Source organism: Ambystoma mexicanum, chromosome 4p (assembly GCF_040938575.1).
Source record: "Ambystoma mexicanum isolate Mex_15411 chromosome 4p, UKY_AmexF1_1, whole genome shotgun sequence".
In the NCBI taxonomy this organism is placed as follows: domain Eukaryota; kingdom Metazoa; phylum Chordata; class Amphibia; order Caudata; family Ambystomatidae; genus Ambystoma; species Ambystoma mexicanum.
The window spans coordinates 201,306,072-201,329,027 of NC_090927.1; the positions used below are offsets into that span (position 1 = coordinate 201,306,072).

The following is a 22,956-nucleotide window of genomic DNA, read 5'->3' on the forward strand; positions in this document are numbered from 1 at the left end:
ATCAGAATGGGGGGAATAAAGCTACAGCTGTAATCGGTTTCTCAGCACACGTGTGTGCGCGCGTAGAAAAATAACAATCTGTGAGTCCCAGCTTGCAAGAAAAAAGGCACGTCTCGCTTTACGTGTTTATGGTAAAACTGTGAATTATTTTTTATGTATTCAGATAGTTTCCGGTTTTAAAGGTCTAGTACCCAAACTGTATTAAAGCTTTGAATGGAATAAGGTGTGATATGGAGGAGCCCACCTCTATGGATGTCCCAAAACAGGAATTCAAGTGATAACTGCAATTTTACATTTAAGTAAACATGGAAAACTACTAGCTGCACTGCATTCTGGTGCTTGTCCACTTACATTTATAAAAAATAAACAGGAATGTAAAGTGAAATGTCTATCAATACTAGCACTTAAAAAAACATAATTGAGATGTTTTACGAAAAACAAATGTGAGATGTTTTACGAAACGATAGTTGGAATTAAGTGGGAAATGTGAGCAGTGGTTTGAATATATATATATATATATATATATATATATATATATATATATAGTGATATGCATGGGATTAATATAGCTTAAACTTAGTTACTAATTAACAGAGAACTGTACAAAATAGGGTGGTGAATACAGGGAGAACATAGAGAGAACATAGAGGCGAGACATGGGATGGGAGAAAAATTGGCTATGTGCACAAATCGGGAGATCTATAGAGATCTATGGGGAACCTGTACACATGTGGAAATTCTGGTAAGGGATTTCCAACCTTTCAATACAGAGCTGAAATGGTGCAATTTATGAGCACTGTGTTTGTAAAAAAATTCAGCAAAACATATAATTTACAAGTAATTATCTAATACCCAAACAATTCCAATATGTTAGAGTTGCACATGCAAGCCAAGCATGGCCCATTGGTCATGCACCAGAATAACATGATTCCTGCAGGGAGAGGCAGCGATCAAGTGAGCTGTTCACTTTGATACTGCCTCCTTCATAAAAGGGAGCAGGATGGCATGTCGCCATCCATTCTGAATAAGTCGCCCCTCGTTACAACCATGCTCTTTGCTCAAAATATTATTTTAAAGACGCATATGTTGTCTCATGTGTGCATGCTACCACTATAAAAATGTTTTGTTTCAGTGTAAAAAGAAAATGTGCATCTTTAATCTTCGGTGGCAAGTTAAAGTGGGAATAAAATAGTAACATTGATAGGAATTTTGCAGTAATACACACAAATTATTAAAATCATTTTCCAAGAGGAATTTGTCTGCAGTTCTAAAAAGTGGGTAAACTAAATCCTGCAATCCAAATGCAGCTACAGGCCGTCCTTCAAAAGGTGCTAATTATTTGATGAAAAACGGATTCTCTTCTACAGATGGTGCAGTTTGAAGGGCACAGTGACTCCCATGGCTGAGTCTGTGGTAAGCAAGTTTAAAAACTGTCCTGAATGTATGTCTGCCATGTCGGGTGTGCAATCACTATGGCTAAAAAGGTATCTGCACTATCAGCCAATGTGATAGCCTGTCTCTAAAAATCTGCCCTTTTCAGACCAACTTCCTGAAATCAAAACCTTGATCCGGCCTGACAGCCCCTGAGTGCTGTTGCTTTTTCAAGTTTTACGTCAGATTACTGAGCACTGGTGCATAGCATGCAGGTCAAGCCTTCACATTGAATGTCCCGATTAGTTTCCTACTTGTGATATACTTAGGAAACAGCATTTAATAAAAAATAATAAAATAAACATGTTTTTGATGTTATTGATATATTAATATCATAGTAAATGCATACGGTATTCCTTTTTTATATGAAGAGCAAATAAACTGCCCAAAAACATCTTGGTCGAAATTCTCATGCTCATGAATATCACCAACCTAATAGCTCCCGCTTATTGGCCATTAACTACAAGTAGCTCTTGCCATCGAAAAGGTTGGACACCCCTGGTGTAGAGAAAGTGGTGGTAGAGAGGGAGGAAGGTGGGTGGATTGGGGTTGAAGAGAGTGAGGGCTACAGAGTGGAGTAGGGTGGGTCGGGCTAGAGAGAGTAGGGTTGGAGAGTGGGGGTAGGGTATGTGGGGGGTACATTGGGGGTGGATAGGTGAATAGAGAGTTGGGGGTAGGTTTGGTGGGTGGAGGTTGTGAGAGTGGGGGTAGGTTGGGCTGGTGGGGTAGGGCCTGTGGTGGTTGGTCGATGTAGACTTACTTGGAGCACTGCTGCCCTGATTGCACTTGCCCCTTTCATCCCCCTGGCACTTCTACTCTCCCTCTGCGCTTGCACGATCTGAATGACACAAGGATTAGTAAGATTGTTTGTTTAGTCCTCCCTATGTCTCCCTACCTTCTTGTTGCACCTAGAAACACTTGTGTACAGGCACGTTATAAATTACTCGTATATCATATCATAAGAAGGGAAATCGTTTTCCTAAAGAGGGAAATGTGAATAAAAGACACAACTAACTGGTGTGGTAGTAGAAAACCAAAGGTGGCAGGGAAAAAGCCCTCCTGGTGGAAAGAAATCTAACCTGCAGTTCAATTGGCAAACATACCAGTGGAACAAACTGCATCAATGTGTATTGTATCCTTGTGGAAGAAGTTGTAAAATAAGTTGTGAATTTCAATGTTAGTGAAAGTCAAATACTTTCGAGGGGATTGGGTCCTCCGACGTATTCCATATCTATGTCAGGTAATGTCCACAGCTGTGCTGCTTTGGAAAATCTTTGGCGTCTGCGTCCTGCGTCGATGACGTCGATGCGCCATCCCTGAGGACCTCCTCCGACGGCCGACGTCACCCGATGTGATAAGTAGGACGCACGATGCCCATAGCCTCAGTTCCGTTTTTTCCGCGAACGTGTTCGCTTCGTGAATCTCAGTATGCCTCGACTCGTTGGAGTTTGCTGTTTTCTATTCTCGGTTCGTTGAACCTGTTCGGTTTGTTGTGAAGACCTGTCCGTGGCGATGTCTTTCTCATCTTCGACCCCGAGTCCGGGCTTCAAGAACTGCGGGGACTGTGGGTCCAAGATGTTGGTCACGGATTTGCACGACGCCTGCCTCTGGTGCCTCGGGGAGGCCCATGATACGGACGACTGTGTCGACTGCCAGTCGCTCACTGCGAAGGCCTTGCAAGAACGCAAGAAGAAACTGTTGGTAGGTCGGGTGTCTAAGCCCCGGAGTCGAGGTCTGCGGGGCTTTCGACCGATGACTCGAGGGGTGACTCTCCGCGTCGTCGTCGAAAGTCCAGTGGGTATCCTTCCAGGAGTCGGTCTCGCCACTCCTCCGCCTCTTCTAGGCATTCCAGGAAGCGCCGGCATAGGTCGCCTTCCCCGTCCTCTTCCGAGGACTCCGCCCGTCGGCGGGTCGCTTATCCCTCCATGCAAGCAACACCGGAGGAATGGGCTTCCTTCGGGAAGCAGATGCTAGCGATTCTGGAATCGCAGGGGACCGGTCCGTCTGCGCCTCCGAGTGGGTCCGTCGGCACCAGTTGAGAGACACCGCCCGCATGCCTTTGGGCTCAGATGGTCTGCACGGCTCGCGGGAGAGGTCCCGCTCGGACAAGGGTAGCTGTTCTCGCCATGCCCGTTCCAGGTACCGGTCCTCGACGCGCTCGAGACTGCGTGATCCTGTGCCGTCTTCAAAGAAGACGTTGGCGCCGAGGTCATCAACGATTTCTCTCGAGGCTCCGCCTCCGAGGGGGTCGTCGACACAGTCGGCGACCAGGTTGTCTAGAGACACGCTCGGAGCTCCGGCTTCGAGGACTGTGTCGACGCCGCAGATGCTGGAGGCGTTGCAGCTGACGTCGATGCTGATTCGCTCGACGTCGACGCCTTTTCTGTCGACGCCGACTCGTTCTGCGCCCTCGACGCCTTTTCTGTCGACGCTGGCGCCGGCTCGTTCGGCGCCCTCGACGCCTTTCGAGGCGGTGGTGTCGGAGGGGCCCCGTGGCATGGGGTTTGCACCTAGAAAGGCTATGGCTAAGGTCCGGCACTGCTTTGGTCCGCAGAGGTCTTCCTCTCCCCGCCTGGAGTACATTTCAGAGGGTGGTGAAGGCTCTGATGGTGGCCTGGTTCCGGTTACGGTTCCGGATGACCTTATCTCGGGCCATAGTCAGTTTGATGACCTGAGGCAGTCACTGCATGATGCCAGTGGACTGGACACCTCTCCGGAGGTGGAGTTTTGTCGGCCGGAGCCTGGCACTCATGCCGATTCGTCATATCGGCGCCTTATGTCTAGGTGACCGAGTACTTGGGTTGGTCAGCTCCCCCAGGGGAGTTCGTTCAGGATGATCACGGACATCCTTGATTCGGTCCACCCACTGACCCGGTTTTGCCTTTTCATATGGCTTTGCAGAGAAGGGTGGCGGCGGCTTGGACTGCTCCGGAGAGTCTCCCGGCAGTGGGCAAGTCTTTGTCACGAAAATACCGTCCAGCCAGTAGCGACCCCTGCTACTTGTCTAGGCACCCCACCCCAGAGGCTTTGGTGGTCCAGGCGGCTATGGCCCCGGCAAAGCAGGCGTCGTATCCTACCATCCCTCCGGATAGGGACGACAAACGTTTTGACGGCTGGGCGAAGAAAGTGTTTTCTTCTGGGGGTATGGCGCTTCAGGCGGCCAACTCCATATGTGCCTTGTCTCGTTTCACTCACACTCTGTGGAACTGTGTTGCATTGGCGGCTGATCATATTCTCGAAGGGGACGAACGGGATGGTTTCTTTGCTATGGTCAGGATGGCAAGGATGCCATGTGTGAGGCCGTTCAGTCAGGTTTGGACTTGGCAGATTGTGTCAGCCGGTCCATGGCGGCGAGCACCGTAATGCGCAGGTTTGCGTGGTTGAGGAAGTCTGGGTTCGCTCCTGATGTGCAGTCCCGCCTCCTCAACATGCCCCTTGACGGTGAACACCTTTTTGGCAGCAAGGCTGACGAGAGCCTTGAGAGGTTTCAGACCTCCAAAGCTGCAGCGAAGTCGTTGGGCGCTGCAGTTCGCCAATCTCCGCCTTTTTTTCGTCCTAGGGGACAGCAATGGAGGGGAGGTTCCTTTCGCTATTACTCGCCCTTCAGTAAAGCGAGAGGAGCTAGCCGTCAAAGAGGCCATCGTAAGAGTGCCAGAGGTGGAAACAAAGGTACTCGAGGTGCCGAGGCCGCTCGGGCAGTTGCCTCTTTGCCCTCAGGCAACGCCGCAGCCGCTACCACTGTCATGAGGCCAGGTCCCATGGTTCGCCGGTTGGGGGAAGGCTGGCGCAGCATCTTGTAGAGTGGCAAGCCATTACTTCGGATGTGTGGGTTCTGGAGATCATTACCCACGGCTACTGTCTTCCTTTTCGGCAGAGGCCTCACGACAATCCACCAGGGAGCCTCTCTTTGAAGAGTCCGGATCCGCTCCTTGCGCAGGAAATTCAAGCCCTGTTGGAGAAAGGCACCATAGAACTGGTGCCTGTAGCGGAGAGGAACAAGGGATGGTATTCCCCTTATTTTTTGATTTCAAAGAAAGACGGGGGATTGAGACCCATCATGGACTTGCGCGGTTTGAACAAACTCCTCAGGAAGGACAAGTTCAAGATGGTGACCCTTTATCAAGTCCTCCAGGCTCTTCAAATTCAGGACTGGTTGGTGTCTCTCGACCTCAAGGATGCTTACTTCCATGTGCCGATCCATCCCAAGCACAAGAAGTACCTGAGGTTCGCGGTTGGCGACTCGCACTTTCAGTTTCGGGTCCTGCCGTTCGGATTGACCTCCGCCTGAGGGTTTTCACCAAGCTCATGGTGGTGGTGGCAGCGCATCTCAGGAAAGGGGGGGATTCACGTCTACCCCTAACTGGACGATTGGTTGATCAGGGGGAGCTCTCCCGAGCAAGTCCTGGATCATCTGTCCGTCACCTGCCACTCCCTTCACAGGCTGGGCTTCTCCCTCAATTTAAAGAGGTCGCATTTGACACCAACGCAGCGGCTCCAGTACATCGGAGCAGTGCTCGACATGTACGTCCCTGAGGCAGTGTTTTCCTCCTCAGGTGAGGGCTCTTCACATTCAGCAGATGGTGCACAAGTTTCAGTTTGCCCAGACTCTCCCAGCGTCCGAGTTCTTGAGACTGCTCGGCCTCATGGCATCCTGCATTCTTCTGGTGCCAGAGGCTCGTCTGCGGATGAGATCTTTGCAGTGGGCGCTCAAGCTCCAATGGTCTCAGTCCTCCGGCAGGCTGTCGGACCCTGTTCAGGTGCCGCCCTCGGTAGCCCGGGACCTTCTGTGGTGGGCCGTCGAGGGCAATCTGATGAAGGGTGCCCCATTTTGGCTGCCCTGGCCGGAGGTGATGATCGTGACAGGCGCATCCCTCACGGGATGGGGAGCTCATGCCAACGAGCTGACAGTCAGCGGTTGTTGGTCTCCGTCGGAGTCCAGACTCCATATCAATCTGTTGGAGCTGAGGGCCGTCGGGCTAGCCCTGAAGACTTTTCTGCCGACTGTGCGCGGGAAGAGTGTCCTGATTCTGACGGACAACACGGTGGCCATGCACTACCTCAACAAAAAGGGGGGGGCAGGGTCACTTCCGCTGTGCAGGGAGGCGATGCAGCTCGAGTTCTGGGCCATCCAGCAGGAAGTTTCGATCTCGGTAGTTCATCTGGCCGGAGACGACAACAAGACGGCGGATGCTCTGAGCAGGCAGAGCACGATCTCTCACGAGTGGGAGCTGGCTCAGGAGATTCTTCTGGAGATCTTTGCCCTTTGGGGGACCCCTCAGTGGATCTCTTCGCCTCCAGTGTCAACCGGAAGTGCAAAAGGTTTTGGTCGCGGGAATTTCCTCCAAAAGGAGCCTTAGACGCGTTCGTGGTGGAGTGGTCATTCCCACTGCTGTACGCGTTTCCTCCAGTCCCCGTCATCCCGCAAGTGTTGCGGAGGTTCGGTTCCCGGATGATCCTCATTGCTCCAGCGTGGGCCCGGAGGACGTGGTACCCGGACCTTCTAGACTTGTCCATCTACCCTCCACGTAGTCTTCCCTACCGAGACGATCTGCTCTCACAGGAGGGGGGACAGCTTCTCCATCCAGAGGTCAAATTCCCTCAATCTTCACGCTTCGCTTCTGAAAGGTTGAGGTATAAGGATTGGGACCTCCCTGAAGACGTGATGGAGGTGTTGCTTTCGGCCAGGCGGCCGGCAACAAAGTCTCTGTACCGTTGGAGAAAGTTCTGCGACTGGTGCAGAGTTCAGAATGTGGATCCTTTTGAATGCGACATTCCCATGGTTTTGTCTTTTTTGCTTTCTTTGGCCCACAGGGGCTTGCAAGTGGGGACCATTAAAGGTTACCTGGCAGTGCTGTCCATATTTAAGCGCTTGTCTGAAGAGTGTTCCTATTTTAAGATTCCTTTAATTTTGCAGTTTTTGAAAGGGCTCACTAATGTGTTCCCTCCGTCACCTTTTTTGGTGCCAGGTTGGGATTTTAACCTTGTTCTTAAGTTTCTTATGGGTGTTCCGTTTGAGCCTTTACATTCTTGCCCTTTGAGGCTGTTGACTCTGAAAACTGTGTTTTTGGTTGCGGTTACATCCGCTCAGAGTGAGTGAGTTACAGGCACTTTCAGTTAAGCCACCCTTCACTGTGTTTCAGGACAGGGTTGTCCTTAGAGTTCATCCTTCTTTTCTTCCGAAGGTGGTTTCGGAATTTCATTTGAGCCAGAAGGTTGTTCTTCCGGCGTTCTATCCTCCTCCACATCCTGGTAAGGAACAGGAGAGGCTCCATAGGCTTGATCCTAGGAGAGCGTTGAGCTTTTATTTCTCGCGCATGTCCCGGGTCAGAGTGGACGATCAACTTTTCATTGGTTACGCTGGAAAGCATTTGGGACAAGCTGTGACGAAACAGACTGTCTCGTTGGATTATTTTAGCTATCTCCGAGTGTTACCGCTTGGCGGGTAAGGACCTTCCGGCTGGCTTGCGGGCCCATTCTACCAGAGGAGTGGCTGCGTCTACTGCCCTGCAGAGGGGAGTTCCTATTCGTCACATCTGTGATGCAGCCACCTGGGCTTCAGTACATACTTTTGTACGTCACTATTCCCTTGATTCCATCAGAGGGCAAGATCTGTCCTTTGGCAAGGCAGTTCTTTATTCCGCAATTTGATTGGGCATGCTAAATTTGTATTCTAAGTTCTTTCCCACCTCCTTGCTTGGTACTGCTTTGGGAGTCTGACATAGATATGGAATACGTCGGAGGACCAAATCCCCTCGAAGAACAAGTTACTTTCTTACCTGGTAACGTTCTTTCGATGGGATGGTCCGACGACGTATTCCATATCGCTCCCTCCCTGCCTTCCCCGCTGCAGAATTTGTTTTGCGATTGCAGCTTGCGTACCGCAAGGCCTTGTGTGTCTGACTGGCAGAAAACTGGTGGCACACGTTCTGGGGAAAAAACTATAACTGCGGCTATGGGCGTTGTGCGTCCTACTTATCACATCGGGTGACGTCGGCCGTCGGAGGAGGTCCTCAGGGACGGCGCATCAACGTCATCGACGCAGGACGCAGACGCCAAAGATTTTCCGAAGCAGCACAGCTGTGGACATTACCTGTCATAGATATGGAATACGTCGTTGGACCATCCCATCGAAAGAACTTTACCAGGTAAGAAAGTAACTTGTTCTTCTTTAGAGTTGGAAATTAAAGTTTGAAGCAAAACCATATCGCAGAGTACTTGATAGTAGTGTTAGGAGTTTTTATTTAGGCAGGCGACTATATCAGGAAAGGGATTGTTTGTGGTAGTCCTGGCAGGTTAGTGAACCTGGAAAGAAAGCATTGAAGTACTGCATTGTGGTAGAAGGTGGTTGTAAAAAGAAAGTGGTAAGGCCACTAATGTGTTTGATGAACTGTGAAAAAAACCATCCTGCAGGAAACATTGTTGTTTATAAAGAAATAAGAAGAAGACAGTGTATGTTCCAAAGAGGAAGAGTTATATTGAACTATTCACTGGATCTGTGAAGACAAATACTTTTTGGTTTGAGAAATAAGAGCTTGTGGAAAACTAGAACAATCCAAGTGCAAACCAAATGAAATGGAGAAACTTTGTGTTGGAAACAAAACTTGGATATTGAGAAGAATGTTTTATTGCCTTTAAAGCAGAACTGGTTTGTTGCAAATCATTAATTTGACTATAACTTTGAGTTGGAAAATCCTGTTTTAATCCTGGGAAAGGGGATCTGACAATGTTTGAATCTAACTATTTTTTTGTTGAGTTTGAACGCCCATATGATTTTGTTGTGTCTACAAGTGTGATAGTGTTTTCCTTAAGTCTTAGTTTGATCGGCAGGGAAATCCTTGCTAGGTTAGGGAAAGTGAGGTGTTGATCACCCATATAATTTAATAAAATGGCTTCTTGGGGGCATGGCTTGGGAGGCCATCGATGTGGTCGCTCCCTTGAGGCCGCCCGTGGGATGGCCGCCGCCGCCGCCAAATTCAAGCGGTTCCGACCGAGTATCCAAGTCGCCAATGACATCTACGGCAATCGGAACCAATGAGGCACAACCTGGCTTACAATGATCTTCGAACGCCGCTGCGTTCGCCTAGAACTTAGCGACCGCACCGCTCCCCCGCCGCCATTCGAAGAAACCAAGATGGCGGCCGCGCCGGAACTCAGCAATACACTGCGAACCTGATGGCGACGGACCTCAGGGAGACCGAAGAGGAGCGGCAGACGGAGGTTGCCCGGCAAACAGACGAGAACTCCATCGGGGGCGGCCCTCGGCCGGGCCGACAGGGGTAACATGGAGGCCACGAGATAAGCCCTGGGACCCGCCCAGAGAAGCCCAACTTCGCGGGCACTCCTTTCACATACCTCTCGGTACTTCCTGGGGCGCCCCGGCCCACCCATCCAGTCACAGCTTTGGCCTCGCCGCAATCTTTTCAGCCAAGACCGCCAAACACGATCATCATGTCTAGGCAAGCAAAGGTTGGCAAAGGGGCAGATATCTCCACCATGCTCACTACGCTAGACAAAAGCAGGAAGCAGGAGCCTCCCAAACTCACTCCGCAGAAACAAACAGAGGACGGGGGATCTCTCGCCACCAAAGGGGACCTAATAGCTTTCATGGCGGACATCAAGTCGGAATTCCGCTCATGCCTATCGGAACTCACCACCAAAATCGAACAGACGGACCAAAGGGTCACAGAGGCCGAACAGAGGCTCGGAGAAATCGAAGACCACTCCCGGGATCACTCCACCACTCTAGGGGAAATGCGAAAAGCCATTGACTCCCTCCATCAGAAATGCGAGATCCTGGAGTTTAAGCAGGAGGACCTGGAAAACAGGGCGCGCCGCAACAATCTCCGCATCCGGGGGGTCCCGACCTCCGTCCCCGACAATAAGTTAGCGGACTACGTGGGGCGCTTCTTCGAGGCCCTCCTCCCAGACCTGGATAAATCTCAGCTCTTGCTAGATCGCACCCACAGACTTCGCCCACGTCGCGGGGCAGTCTCCGACCCCCCCCCCCCCCGATGTCATCACAAGGGTCCACTTCTTTACAACCAAGGAAGCGATCTCGGCGATCAGCCGCCAAGGGGAGGAAATTACATTTCAGAGTACGCCACTCCAAATATATCAGGACCTCTCACCACTCACCCTTCAGAAAAGAAGAGCACTTCGACCCCTGGCACTGTTCCTCCAGGAGCAACAAGTCCGATACAGATGGCTGTTTCCGGCGGCGCTACAATTCACATACAAAGGCACCTTACGCCGGATCAGCCACTTGGAGGACGCGGAGAGGATCATGCATCCATCTTCGCCCCAGGAACCCTCCACACCAACCCAGGAGGGTGCTGAGGCCCCTGGACCGCTTTCCCCCCCGAAACCTAAACGTACGCCATGGTCATCAACTCTGCGGATCAACAAAAAGAAATGAACAATGGCGCCCCCCGTACCTCCAGGGTACAGTTATACCCCTCCCTGGCCTCCTCAGACCTGGCCTAAATTCGGATCCGCCATATAACGCTTCATCTGACGACCTACGAGGGCGGAGACGGCGGACCATGCCCACGGTTCATACCCACTCCAAGGACACTTTCCAACTTTCGTTTCTTGGACACCAACGGTACTCGATACACGATGGGACAACCAGCCCCGTTGGCCAAGGGTGGACCCATACCTACAATGTCGGTCTACCCATCAGTTAAAGTTGCAGCCCCCCGTTGGGGCTTCGTGTTAAAACCTCAAGTGAAGGATGGTACTACAAGATCTTGTGACAAACATGGCAGCTGAATCATCGACCCTGACCCCCACCCCCCAATTCAAGGGGTAGAGAATGGGACACCTCTGGACCACCGGGTTCTACGAATCCTCTCCCTAAATGTTAACGGACTGAACTCCCCTACCAAACGAAAGGCAATTTTATTAAAGCTCCAGGACGAAAACGCCGCAATAGCCATGCTCCAAGAGACCCACTTGTTGCCGGCGGATGTGATCCGGCTTCGCTCTCAATCATTCCCGCTTCAATTTTTCGCCTCCGGTTCAAGCAAAAAAGGGGGTACGGCGATTCTCTTTAGAAATGACTTGAACCCACAAATCCTGGAAACAAAAACATGCCCGGAAGGCCGATACACAGCAGTTAAATGCCTCCTGTTTGGAGACCTATACACCCTCATCTCAGTATATGCCCCTAACTCGGGACAATCACTCTTCTACAACTCCTTGGGCACGATCCTCGCTAGCTTTGTGGAGGGCCAAACAATCGTCGGAGGGGACTTCAACGGGGTTCCCGACCCCACTAAGGACAGGTCACACCCCCCGAATCCAAGCGATTTCGCCCAAGCTCTCAGCCTCCTCCGGTTGTTTAGATCTCTGGAGATAATAGACTAGTGGCGGGTGTTTCACCCCGACGAAAGAGACTACTCCTTCTACTGATTTGTTCACCGCACTTTCTCAAGGATTGATTTATTTCTGATCTCCCCACACACCTTTCCCTCAGTCAAAGAGGTCTCCATCGGCACGAGGGCCATGTCTGACCACGCTCCAGTGTTCTTGGAACTCCGGGTTCAGGACCCCAATCTCAATAGCCCACGCAAATGGTCCCTGTATGACCCGATCCTCAATGACATGGCTACGAGAGACAAGATCGCGACAGGGATTAAAGTCTTCTTTGACGAAAATCCAGCCTCAGGCACCTCACTGGCAAATAACTGGGACACCATGAAGGCAGTGATCAGGGGCTCTCTCATTGCTCAGGGGGCAGCCTACCACCGGAACAGACGCCAGACTCGAACTGCTTTAGAGGACGAGCTAAGCGAGGCAGAGGCAATCCACAAGGAAAAAGGCTGGTCCCCTAAGACACAACGGATCATGCGAATGGCGAGGAAGAAGCTTGAAGCCCACGACGCGGAACAAACCGCCCTAAAGATGGCAAAAGCCAAACAATCTTACTAAGCAAGGGGCAACAAAGTGAATAGGTTCCTGGTGGCCAAACTAGCCAAACGGAGACGCATCAACACCATCGCAGGCCTACGGGATCCGGAGGGGGTCACTCGATACTTGGAGCCCGAAAAACAACAGCTTGTAATAGACTACCTGACCCAAATCATGAAGGCAACCCCTCGTGACCGACCGCAACAGGTGGAATATCTACGGAAGGCAGCGGTTCCCCGTCTCGCCAACACGACGAGAGACGAATTAGAGGAGCTCATCACGGGAGAGGAGGTCGAGGAGGACATCAAGTCGCTTAAAACACGAGCCCCAGGCCCAGACGGCTTCTCGACCAGATTCTATAAACTTTTCAGGCCACAACTGACCCCCCACCTGGTGAACCTGTTCAACTCCTTCAGGGACACAGGCGCGGTCACCCCATCGATGCAGGAATCAACCACCATCCTCCTGCCCAAACCGGGAAAGGACCCAAGGAGTCTAGCCTCCTACAGACCGATAGCACTCTTAAACATTGATGCCAATATATATTCAAAGATCCTGGCAAACCGCCTGAACCACGTGCTCCCGAAGATCATTCATCCCGACCAAGCAGGCTTCATCCTCCATCGATCCGCGGGAGACAACATACGAAGAGCCCTGAACCTGGTGGACCTCGCCTCTCGGAACTCCCAAAAGCTGGTCTTAGTGGCTCTGGACGCAGCTAAGGCATTTGATCAAGTTGATTGGCCCTTTATGAAACTCACCCTAGAGGCCTTCGGCTTCGGGCCAACCTTTCAGTCAATGGTGTTGGCCAACTATAAGAGCCCGAGTACGAGTCTAAGAATTAATGGGCACAGCTCAGCTCCGATCCCCCTATCATGCGGAACCCGGCAGGGCTGCCCGCTATCACCCCTACTCTTCGCTCTCACCATGGAGCCTCTGGCCCAAAGGATTAGGGGAAACGATCGTATTAAAGGGCTACAGGTTGGCCCCAACCAACATAAAATCGCCCTATATGCGGACGATGTCCTACTCGCGATCTCGGAAGCCCAATCATCATTGTGACAGGCAATACGAGAACTTACCATCTATGGTGAGGTCTCTGGCTTCACTATAAACTTTGATAAATCCTCGGCCATGGGCATCGGGCTCACTCCAGCAGAACGGGAGCCACTGGCGACGATGTGCCCGATGACATGGGTGAAGAAGGCCATGCCCTACCTAGGGGTCCGCATCCCGGATTGCCCAAGAGACGCATACAAAGCCAACTTCCCCCGGCTGCTGAAAGAACTGGAAGGTGACTTGAAACGGTGGGAGACCCAAGAGATCTCACTGCTGGGGCGCATCACAGCATGCAAGATGAACCTACTACCGAGGTTCCTATACACCTTCGCCTCACTCCCAGTAGCGATCCCCACACCAACCCTTAAGGACATCCAAAGGAAAATGCTGAAATTCATCTGGAAAGGTAAGAGAGCGAGAATTCCTCTCAAAACGATTCTGGGGGGCTCTAAGCTAGGGCGTCTGGGGGTCCCGGACTTGAGGGCCTACAGTGTGGCAGCACAACTAGCACAATTTCAGGCATGGCAGACCGTAACAAACCGCCCCAGGTGGGTAGAGCTGGAACAATCACAAACACCTTTACCCTTGCGATTCCTGCCACACATTTCGCCCCCCCTTAGAACACACTGGGGAGACCTCCTCCTGTCAACCAAACACACCCTTAGATCCTGGGACTGGGCTTTAAAGCAGAAGGGAGTGCCCAGAGGACCGAGCCCACGCTCCCCGGTCTTCCATAACCCATCCTTCTCACCCGGAGCAGACCTTCGCAATTTCCGGAATTGGATAGAGGGCGGGCTGGAGACCATAGACCAGCTATATATGGGAGGGACACCCCTCACCTTCGCCCAATGTAAGGAGAAGTTCCAACTCCGGGAAAGGGACAGATTTACCTATATTCAGCTGCGCCACTGGTGCTCGCACCCCCAGACTCTGCAGGCAGCAACTCGCCTGCCCACCGCCCTGGAGCCAACACTGGGGGATCTTCCAACCCGAGGCAGGGTATCCACCCTATATAGGCGCTTATTGAGAGACTTCCTGTCCACAAAGACCCGCAGCATGGCTCAATGGGAGGCGGACCTGGGCCATCCGGTCGAGGACCAAACCTGGGTGGACATCTGGAACAGAACGCACACCTCCTCCACGTGCGTTACCAACAGGGAATGTGCGTATAAGGTGCTCCTACGATCGTATTACCCACCCCTTCGACTCCACCACATGAACCCGCAGGTGGATCCTGCCTGCTGGAGGGGATGTGGCCACCCAGGCTCTTTCTTTCACATGTGGTGGACTTGCCCAAAGATACGACAGTTCTGGAGGACATGCCTAGAGACCATCGCACAAATTACAGGGAAGGCGATCCCTCTAGAACCTGAACCAGTCCTGCTGGGGGCCCCGATCCCCACGATTTACCCGCGCTCCGCGTCCAAGTCTAAACTATTGACACACTGCCTTCTGGCGGGGAAAACGGTGTTGGCTAGGACCTGGAAATCACCAGAAGGACCTCACATAGCCCAATGGTGGTCTAAACTCTAGGACATCATGATCGCGGAGAAGGTCACGGCAGCACAGGCGGGCACGCTCCACCGCTTTCAGAATGTCTGGAGCCCAGTGCTGGAATACGACCAGCGCTTCCCCGCCCAGACCTACAAACCGACCAGGGCCCGATGGATCTTGAAACATCAAGTGGATCCGGCAGAAGACATATAAACCCTAGGGGGCGAACCGGACAACCCAGACTGAAAATTCGGCCTCCGAACATGAGGGTGAGAGAGGCCAGAGGGAGGAGGGAAGGAGGATACCCGATGGGGGGAAGAAGGACTGGGGATCGAAGAACTTGAATTCGCATTGCTTTTGATATGTCATGTTTTGTATTTTTGCCATCCTGCCTTGATTTAAAATAAACGAAGTTAAAAAAAATAAATAAAATGGCTTCTTGTGGAAAACCTTTATCAAGTTGTCTGTCTGGCATTTCTGACCCCTCACAGAGAGTTGGGGTAGGATTAGTGGGGGTGGAGAGACTGGGGGGGGGGAGGTTGAGTGGGTAGGGTGGAGAGGGGTAGGGTGGCTGAGTGGTGGTAGTTGGTTGGGGGCAGGAAACATGAACAACAAAGCAGCCTCAGGAGTTTTTGTCAATTGTATCCCAGAATAGCCCAAACATAACCCAACTAGCGCATGGAATGGGGTGCGGTCGATGCAGGAAGAGAGTGGGGTGGGTGAGGGTAGAGAGAGTGGGGCTGGGGTGGAGAGAGTGGGCATGGGGTTGGTAGGTGGTAGTAAAGAGGAAGTCTCAGGAGGAATAAAAAAGATTGTTGCTGAAAAGTAGCCCAAACATAGCCAAATTATATGTGAAATAGCCCAATAAGGTAAATCACCATGCAGCTGGGAAACGGAAAGCCTGGTCGACTTGCTTCTTACAAAGCTGCTGATTGGAGCAAATCTCGTTAGGGAACTCCTCATTGGGTAGTATGGCGATGTAGTTTGGAAAAAGACATTTTAGTGAGTTGGCTAGTTCATGCCGTGGCATTGATGGTTGCTATGCCATACAGATATTCTCAGTAGTTCAGAGCCTCATTTCCCTACCTCCCTCCCTCCCTTCCTCTCTCTCTCCCTTTTGTAATAATGGTTTTGGCAATTTTGTGGCTTGCGCTACATAAATTCACCAAAACCAAAAATTGGTGGTTTGGGCCAGCAGCACAGACCAGATGTAGCCTGTATTCTGAATGTGCTGTTTGGATGACGCCACAGAGTATGTGACTAAACGGCTATTCAATAGAACGGTGTACGGATAAAGCAGATTCAGATTTAGAGGGTTCCATTTCATACTTATTTTGAAGCAGGTTTTTTTTACTCCAACATATTTTATACAGAACTTGATGTCCCACTTTTAAGCTACTTCCTAGCACTTAGTAGGGTTGGTAGAATGTGACTGGTGTCAAATGTCTGTTGGTTAGAAATAGGTGTAGTCAGTGCTTCAGTTAAGCCCTTTATAAATCCAGAAAAAACTGAGCTAGGAAGTCAGACTTCAGTAGATTGTCCTCTCCTTTTAAAAGGACCTCTAGGAGTATTCTGACTGCACAGTGATCGTATGTTTATTTTCTTTGAGCATCCACGGGAGTCTCTTGTCGATTCCTGTGGCCAGATTGTGAGTTTTGCAAATCTGATTGCTACTTTGTGTACCACTTTCAAAGACTAGAAAAACAAGAAAGGAGAAATGTCGTCTTACCCATATATTTGTGCCAGGAATTTTGAATGATTTTTCACTATAAAATGTGGATTTGTGCCCCACTGCCAAATAGCAGATTCAGAAAGCAGTTACCTACCTCATTTTAAAAAATGTGTCCCTTCTTTTTTCTACCTCTACCTTTATCTTTATGGGAGGGGGTCCTCCACACACCACAACAACTTATGCTTCTCCCCTCTGTTTCATTTTTTTAAATTCATGTTAAAGAATTGCGTTTTTTGGAACATGTTCAGAAAATGAAATGTCTTAACATCTACTCATTAAACATGCCACATGCAGCATCCCATAACATGTAATGAAATCCTCACAAAAGCTGTGCTGTGAAGTTGAAACACATGGTTGGAGCTCCAGGCGGCTGCAGATTGCTATTCCTGTCATTGTTTTTCAGGATAGAAATATTGGCTGATTCTGAGTGGTGGCCAATTTAGGTTCCTTTATAAATGATTAGTATGGGTTGACATCAAATCGACGCCAGAGAAGAGAGGACGTTGAGCAGTAGGCACAATAGAGCATTGCACTATGAAGCGCTAGCCCTTAAGTCCTTCTTTGAATAAGACAGTATTGTTTTCTACTGAACTTCAGATGGTGTATGCATAATGACCAGGCTGTTTCGGAACAGGTGCCCCAGTATTTGGAATTGTATGCTACATCCATCTTAGTTGTTGGAGCAGGTTCTTATAAATGTTCCGTATAGGGTTTCCTTGTGCAGTATCTTCTGTGCCTTGAATTGGCTCTCTTGTTCGCTTGTTAGCACGTGGGGGAGATTTCGATGCAGGCGTAATATGGTTGATTGTGCTGTGACAGCATAATTTAGCGTTGTGTATCGGACTTGCATTTCAAAAATAAGTTCACACGTGTCTATAATACTTACAGACGATTGGCAGTTTGAGTATGTATTATGTGATAGGTCAGAATGAGATGGACAAGATGTCAACTTGCTTAAAGGTTTCTTTACTTTGAACTCCTCAAAACCTAAGTTTCCCTACATCTCTTGGCCCTAATCTAAAGAAACGAGTTCACAAAAGCGTGCTCGTCAGGATGTGTTACACAATAACTCCAGTCTGCTGTACATCTAGTCTGATACTTTCCCTACCACTTGATACAAAGAAAATAACCCAACCCTTAGCAAAGGTAAAGTAAGGGCTTTTGCCCAACAAATGAAGGGCGGTGGGTGTCTGGCACCACCATAATGCATCTGGCTCCAAGGACGAGGGGATCCATGCCCCTTTGTAAAGTGTCACAAGGACACCCAAGTTTTGCTTTATAGTACCTCCCTTCTTGGGTTTGAGTCTTAGTCTCTGGTTAATCTCTTTTTGTGTGTGTAATTTATGGGTTCAGTCTCAAGTCTGCGTTCAGTCTGTGGGTGCTTCCTGGCATGTATTGTTCCCAACCAGGTCCTTTCCCCGGGATTCCTCACCCAGGAATATTGCTGTTCTCTCTCCAATTATGTAACTAGTTTTTGCCTCTCTGTGAGGTCTCGGATTTCTCACCTGCCTCACCCCCGACCCTGGCGGGTCTGTTTTTTTCACATCCGCCCTGGCGGTCTGGTTTTCTCACCCCACCCTTGGGGTCTGGTTTTCACACAAACACTGTGAAGAGGGTGAAGTTCTATCTGCTTACAAACTTGTAAACCTAGGTAAATATCCCTTCTGCACAAGTGTACTAACCCTAGCAAGCGGTGATGGGCCTCCTATCTAGGTGGAAGATGGAAAGAGAGCTATCACTATCTGAACTCGCTGGTTTGCTAAAAATGCAGCCACTCGTATGAAACTTCTAAAATGTTTTGAAACTAGTCTGAATATATTTTGTTTGACTGTCCAACCACCATGCAAGACCAAATCTAAAAATGTCCTCCAAAACTAGGATAGGATTACTGTTTTTTTCAACCCCGCCCTGAGAGAGTCTACTTTTCTCAACCCCACCCTGGGAGGGTCTATTTCTCCCACCCCCACCCTGGAGGGGGTCAGGATTTCTCCCCCCTGCCCTGGGGAAGGGAGGGTCTGGATTTCTCACCCTCACACTAAAGGGAAGGTCTGGTTTTCTCACCCCTGCCTTGGGGCTGGTGTGCAGGGGTGTCTGGTTTTCTCACTACCTCCTTGGGGGATGCGGGTCTGGTTTTCTCACCCCCACCCTGGGGGGCTGGTTTTCTCACCCCCACCATGTGGTCTTGTTCCTCACCCCACCTTAGTGGTCTCCTAGGGCCTTTCTGCCCACCGCCCGGTTCCCTGGAGCGATCACATACCTTCTGCTACTGAGCGGTGGTCCTCCGGGAAGGTCTTTTTTAGAAGAGCAGACGCAGCTTATCTTCCCGACCATCTTCCCGACCTCCTTCCTTGGTTTCCGCGTAGTTTGGAGCCTTGGCTCTCTTCCCACTACCGTTCTGTAGGGGCCTCGCGTCTGGTCCCTTTTGCGGCTGTTACCACCCCTTTGGGCACCCTCCTCCTCTCATAGCTCTCTGGCACCAGGCCTCTCCTGTCTGTCTCATGGCAAGGCTACCGAGTGTTCGCTGGGCTTGCCTGCATCTGGATTCTGCACGCTGGGCATGTGCTTCTGGTTTCTTGCCAAACCTCTCAGGGGGAGGTTTCCCAACGCTGACGGCTCGCCCCATCCTTGAATCCGATTGGTGTTTAATTTTCCTCACAACAAGTGGGGTGCCGGTTCTTTGCTCTCTTTAGATGTGAATGGTGTGCATAAAGAAACCACGGTAGCCCTTCATGTACACAGTTGCCATTTATCATGCATTTTAACTCCCATATAACCAATTAAGCTGTTAGTTTCTTGGGATAAGGGAGGAGAACATAGAGGACAGGAAGTCTGTAGATAAAGATATAAGGGGCAGGTTATCATTCCCTTATAAGGGGCAGGTTATCATTCCCTCTGCTCCTCTCCATCCCCCACCCCACCAGTGGGCTCCCGCTTGCCCTGTCCGCTTGTGAGTGTTAGGTTTAGCAGCTTCACCCCCCCCTAGTCCCAAAGGGAATGGCTCCCCTTGGAGAGAGGGGAACATTCCATGGCTTTGTCACAGTATGTAGAACTGTTAAATCACATTGCTTACATTTATTTATTACTCAAAATTACTCTGATGCATTTAGAAATATTAGGATTGTAAAAGAAAAAAAACCTGCCCCAATTTTGTAGGATTGAAAATGTATGTCACAAGAAAGCTTTTCAAAACACAGCAAGATAACATTTTCCCAATCTATGTGAATCTACCGTCAGTATAATTACCTAGACAAAAAGTTAACCCCCTTTACTTGTGTGATTTTTTAAGTTAAATTGTGCAGCAGGCGTGGACAGCTGAACGTGTGTAACTAGGATTACCCAACTGTGATGCTGAAAAATCTGATCGTACAGTAGTAAATCTGCTCTTTCTTACTCCTCCAGTACTATGCCTACCTGTACTCCTATGTGATGCCGCAAGCAATCCGGGACATGGTAGACGAGTACATCAATTGTGAGGATATTGCCATGAACTTTCTCGTCTCGCATATTACACGGAAGCCCCCCATTAAGGTAAGGAAAATACCCTGACTCATTTTACTTCTCATATTGATTATTTTTCAGAGGGCTTTTCTCTGTGATTTGAATATCAGTGTTTTGTCGTCATGTCTTCTGTATGATCATGCTGTAGTGCTTTTCTTGCAACTTCAAAATAAATGGCTATTTATCAGCTCTTGCGTTACCTAAAGCATGAGTAGAATAGATGTACCTCGAGGATCATATAGCTCTAGCTTTTTAGTGCAATTCCTTAACGAGCAAAATGAGTTATCACCGTATTGTCATCTAATCAAAAACAATTAAAAATCACAACATCAATAAACTATTGATATGGCTGGAGGTAATTCAGTGCAAGAAGAAAAAACCATAAAATTCCATATAAATATGAAATCCTGTACTTTTACTCTGGGGATTTCGTGGCTCAGTTCAACAAATATCACTATTATATGTACAATGCCCTGCAGCGCTCTGTCGTAGCATGTATTTCTAGCTATGTGCGTGATAGTATTTCTCTAGTGCCCACACAGCCCAAATTACCTGTTATTAGGCATTATAAAGTTATTGGATGTCCTGGGTGTGAGGTCATAGGACGAGAGTAGATTTGTAGAATTTTGTAAAGGTAATAAGTTATGAAAAACCTTGTGACAAACCAAGATGATTTTATGAATGGGCCATCTTGGAGAAAATACCTATGGGCAGAGTACAAAACATTCTATAATGAGCACAATCAACAAGTGTGATTATAATGTGTAGGATGCAAATGTATGAAATATGTCTATTTCCTGTGGCATTTTTTAATAGTGCAAAATGTACAAGTAAAGTATAACGCAACAGCATCTGTGGATGAAAGTACCTCTATGACCCATGGGAAAGTGACCATCTGTTTAATCACAGTATTGATTTGTAAACATTTAGATTGCCACATTTGCGGATTTGATGACAAATATTCTCATTTAATGATAATTTGGCACATCTCTTTGCACGGTCCTTGATCAGTGCCTTTCAGATTTATTCAAGTTTTAGACTGGTTATCATAACTTTAGGTTGGTGTAGTTGAACGAGATAGTGGAGGCCTTCCCTGCTTACCAATAGCAGCTAAAACCTCCCGTATCGCCATCTTTTTAAAAATTTTGATATCAGGTATTTATTGGGCACATGCTGAGTAGTTGTAGGTTTGTTCATGTTTTAGGACATTTAGTGGTGTTTAGCTCTTTGAAGGTGAGTGAATCCTTGCTGTATGTTTCAAGATCACCCACGCAGGCTTGTTGTATTTATTTGTTAAAGTTGATCGAGTTCATACTGCAGGATCTGATTTGGTTAATAAGATCTGTGGATGTGTGTCATGCTAGCGAATTCTTGGTGCCCTCTAATGATTTCTCCATGCATCAAGAGAAGTACAGAGTCCCAACCAGCATACAACCTCCAGGTGCCTACAAACCTGCCCGGAATTGGCAACATACAAGCTTCACATTTCGTTCTTGTGGCATCACTGCGCCCCTTCTCAGACCTCTAATCTGCCCTGCTGGTTTCATACCGACTGCAAGAGCTATGGTGTAGCTAATTTCAGTTCCTCTGCTGTAGCTATTTTCTGTTCCTCTGCCCCCTCATCCTTTTCTCTCCACAGTGCAGAGTGTAGCTAGTGGTGTACAATGTGTGGCCTGTGGCATTGAGTGTGCACTGTCCTCATCGAGGGATTAAGAGAACATGTGAAACAGGAGTCTCATAACTCTGTGATTTTGTATTCTGTGCTACAACATGACTAGGGAGCAAGAAGCACTCTAACACCACAAATCAATTCCATGCTTATTTATATAAAGTGAACTGGATGCCCAAATCAAAATTCACTGTTCTCTGAAAACAATTATTCAGCCTGGATTTCTTTCCTAGTCCTGGATGGGCCTCCTAGCCATGCGAGTCTAGCAAGGTCTCTGGTCCTCTTCAAGTCCCAAAAGAGGTTTCCCCACCACTAGGGAATTGCTGGCTTACGTGGCCCCAATCCCTTTCCTCAGATCATTGGGTACTTCATGGTTCCCAAACCATTCTTTCTTGTGGGTTACTAGTTTTGGGATTCTGGATTCCAGTACCCCATCGACTAGCTCCTAATGACTGTTCTCCAAGTAGTCGACCAGCAGACATCGATAGCCTTCTACGGTGAGGCACGGAGGTAGAGAAGGTGAGGGAATGCTTTGGGTATGTCTTATTGAGAACTCTTCTACTTTCCACTGTAATGAATTATGTAAGCACCAAGCGCAGAGTGATAACCTACCTCCCATAAACCTCCTATGAAAAGCAAAATGCTGCATTTGGATACTTCGATAGCACTTTGAAGCAGCATGCACAGGGTAGCACTAAGAAGCAGTTTGACTACTAACCAAACAGGTGCATATTATAATAAAGATTCCGACTAGCTCACAATTAGAAGAAATGAAGAGTTTGTAAATCTGCACATTCTTTTACAGAAAGTACATATTTGAAAGTGAATATGTATGGTGCGTCACAAAGTAAAAAAGTTCCTGGTTTAGTTAAACAATGCTGAGGGGAAAGGCAATATTTACTTTTTAACAGAATAACATGGCTACGTTCCAAGATTGCCAGCAAACCCAGTGTAACTTGCATGAGAGCTGCAGAATAACGAACTACGCATGCGTTGGTTATGTAAATGATGTCAACAGGCCAATATCCTAAAACTTGCAGGCAGTTTCCTTTGCCAGGTGCCACATTTTTTCCTCCACAGCTCGAGTAGGGGACACCGCTGATTGCAGCGCTCCGGCAGAACTAACTGCATCAACTTTACTTTCCCCGAGTACTGGTAAGCC

The 22,956-nt window shown here is 49.0% G+C and overlaps 1 protein-coding gene across 2 annotated transcripts in view; it reads left to right on the forward strand.

The window, feature by feature from the left end:
* The window catches only part of EXTL3 (exostosin like glycosyltransferase 3), a 450,609-nt gene that overhangs the window by 375,415 nt on the left and 52,238 nt on the right, over positions 1-22,956 (forward strand). For both annotated transcript variants that reach the window (XM_069605697.1, XM_069605698.1), the window contains exon 5: positions 20,027-20,155. In XM_069605697.1, coding sequence (XP_069461798.1) covers positions 20,027-20,155 — 129 coding nt within the window. The remainder of the gene's footprint in view (positions 1-20,026; positions 20,156-22,956) is intronic.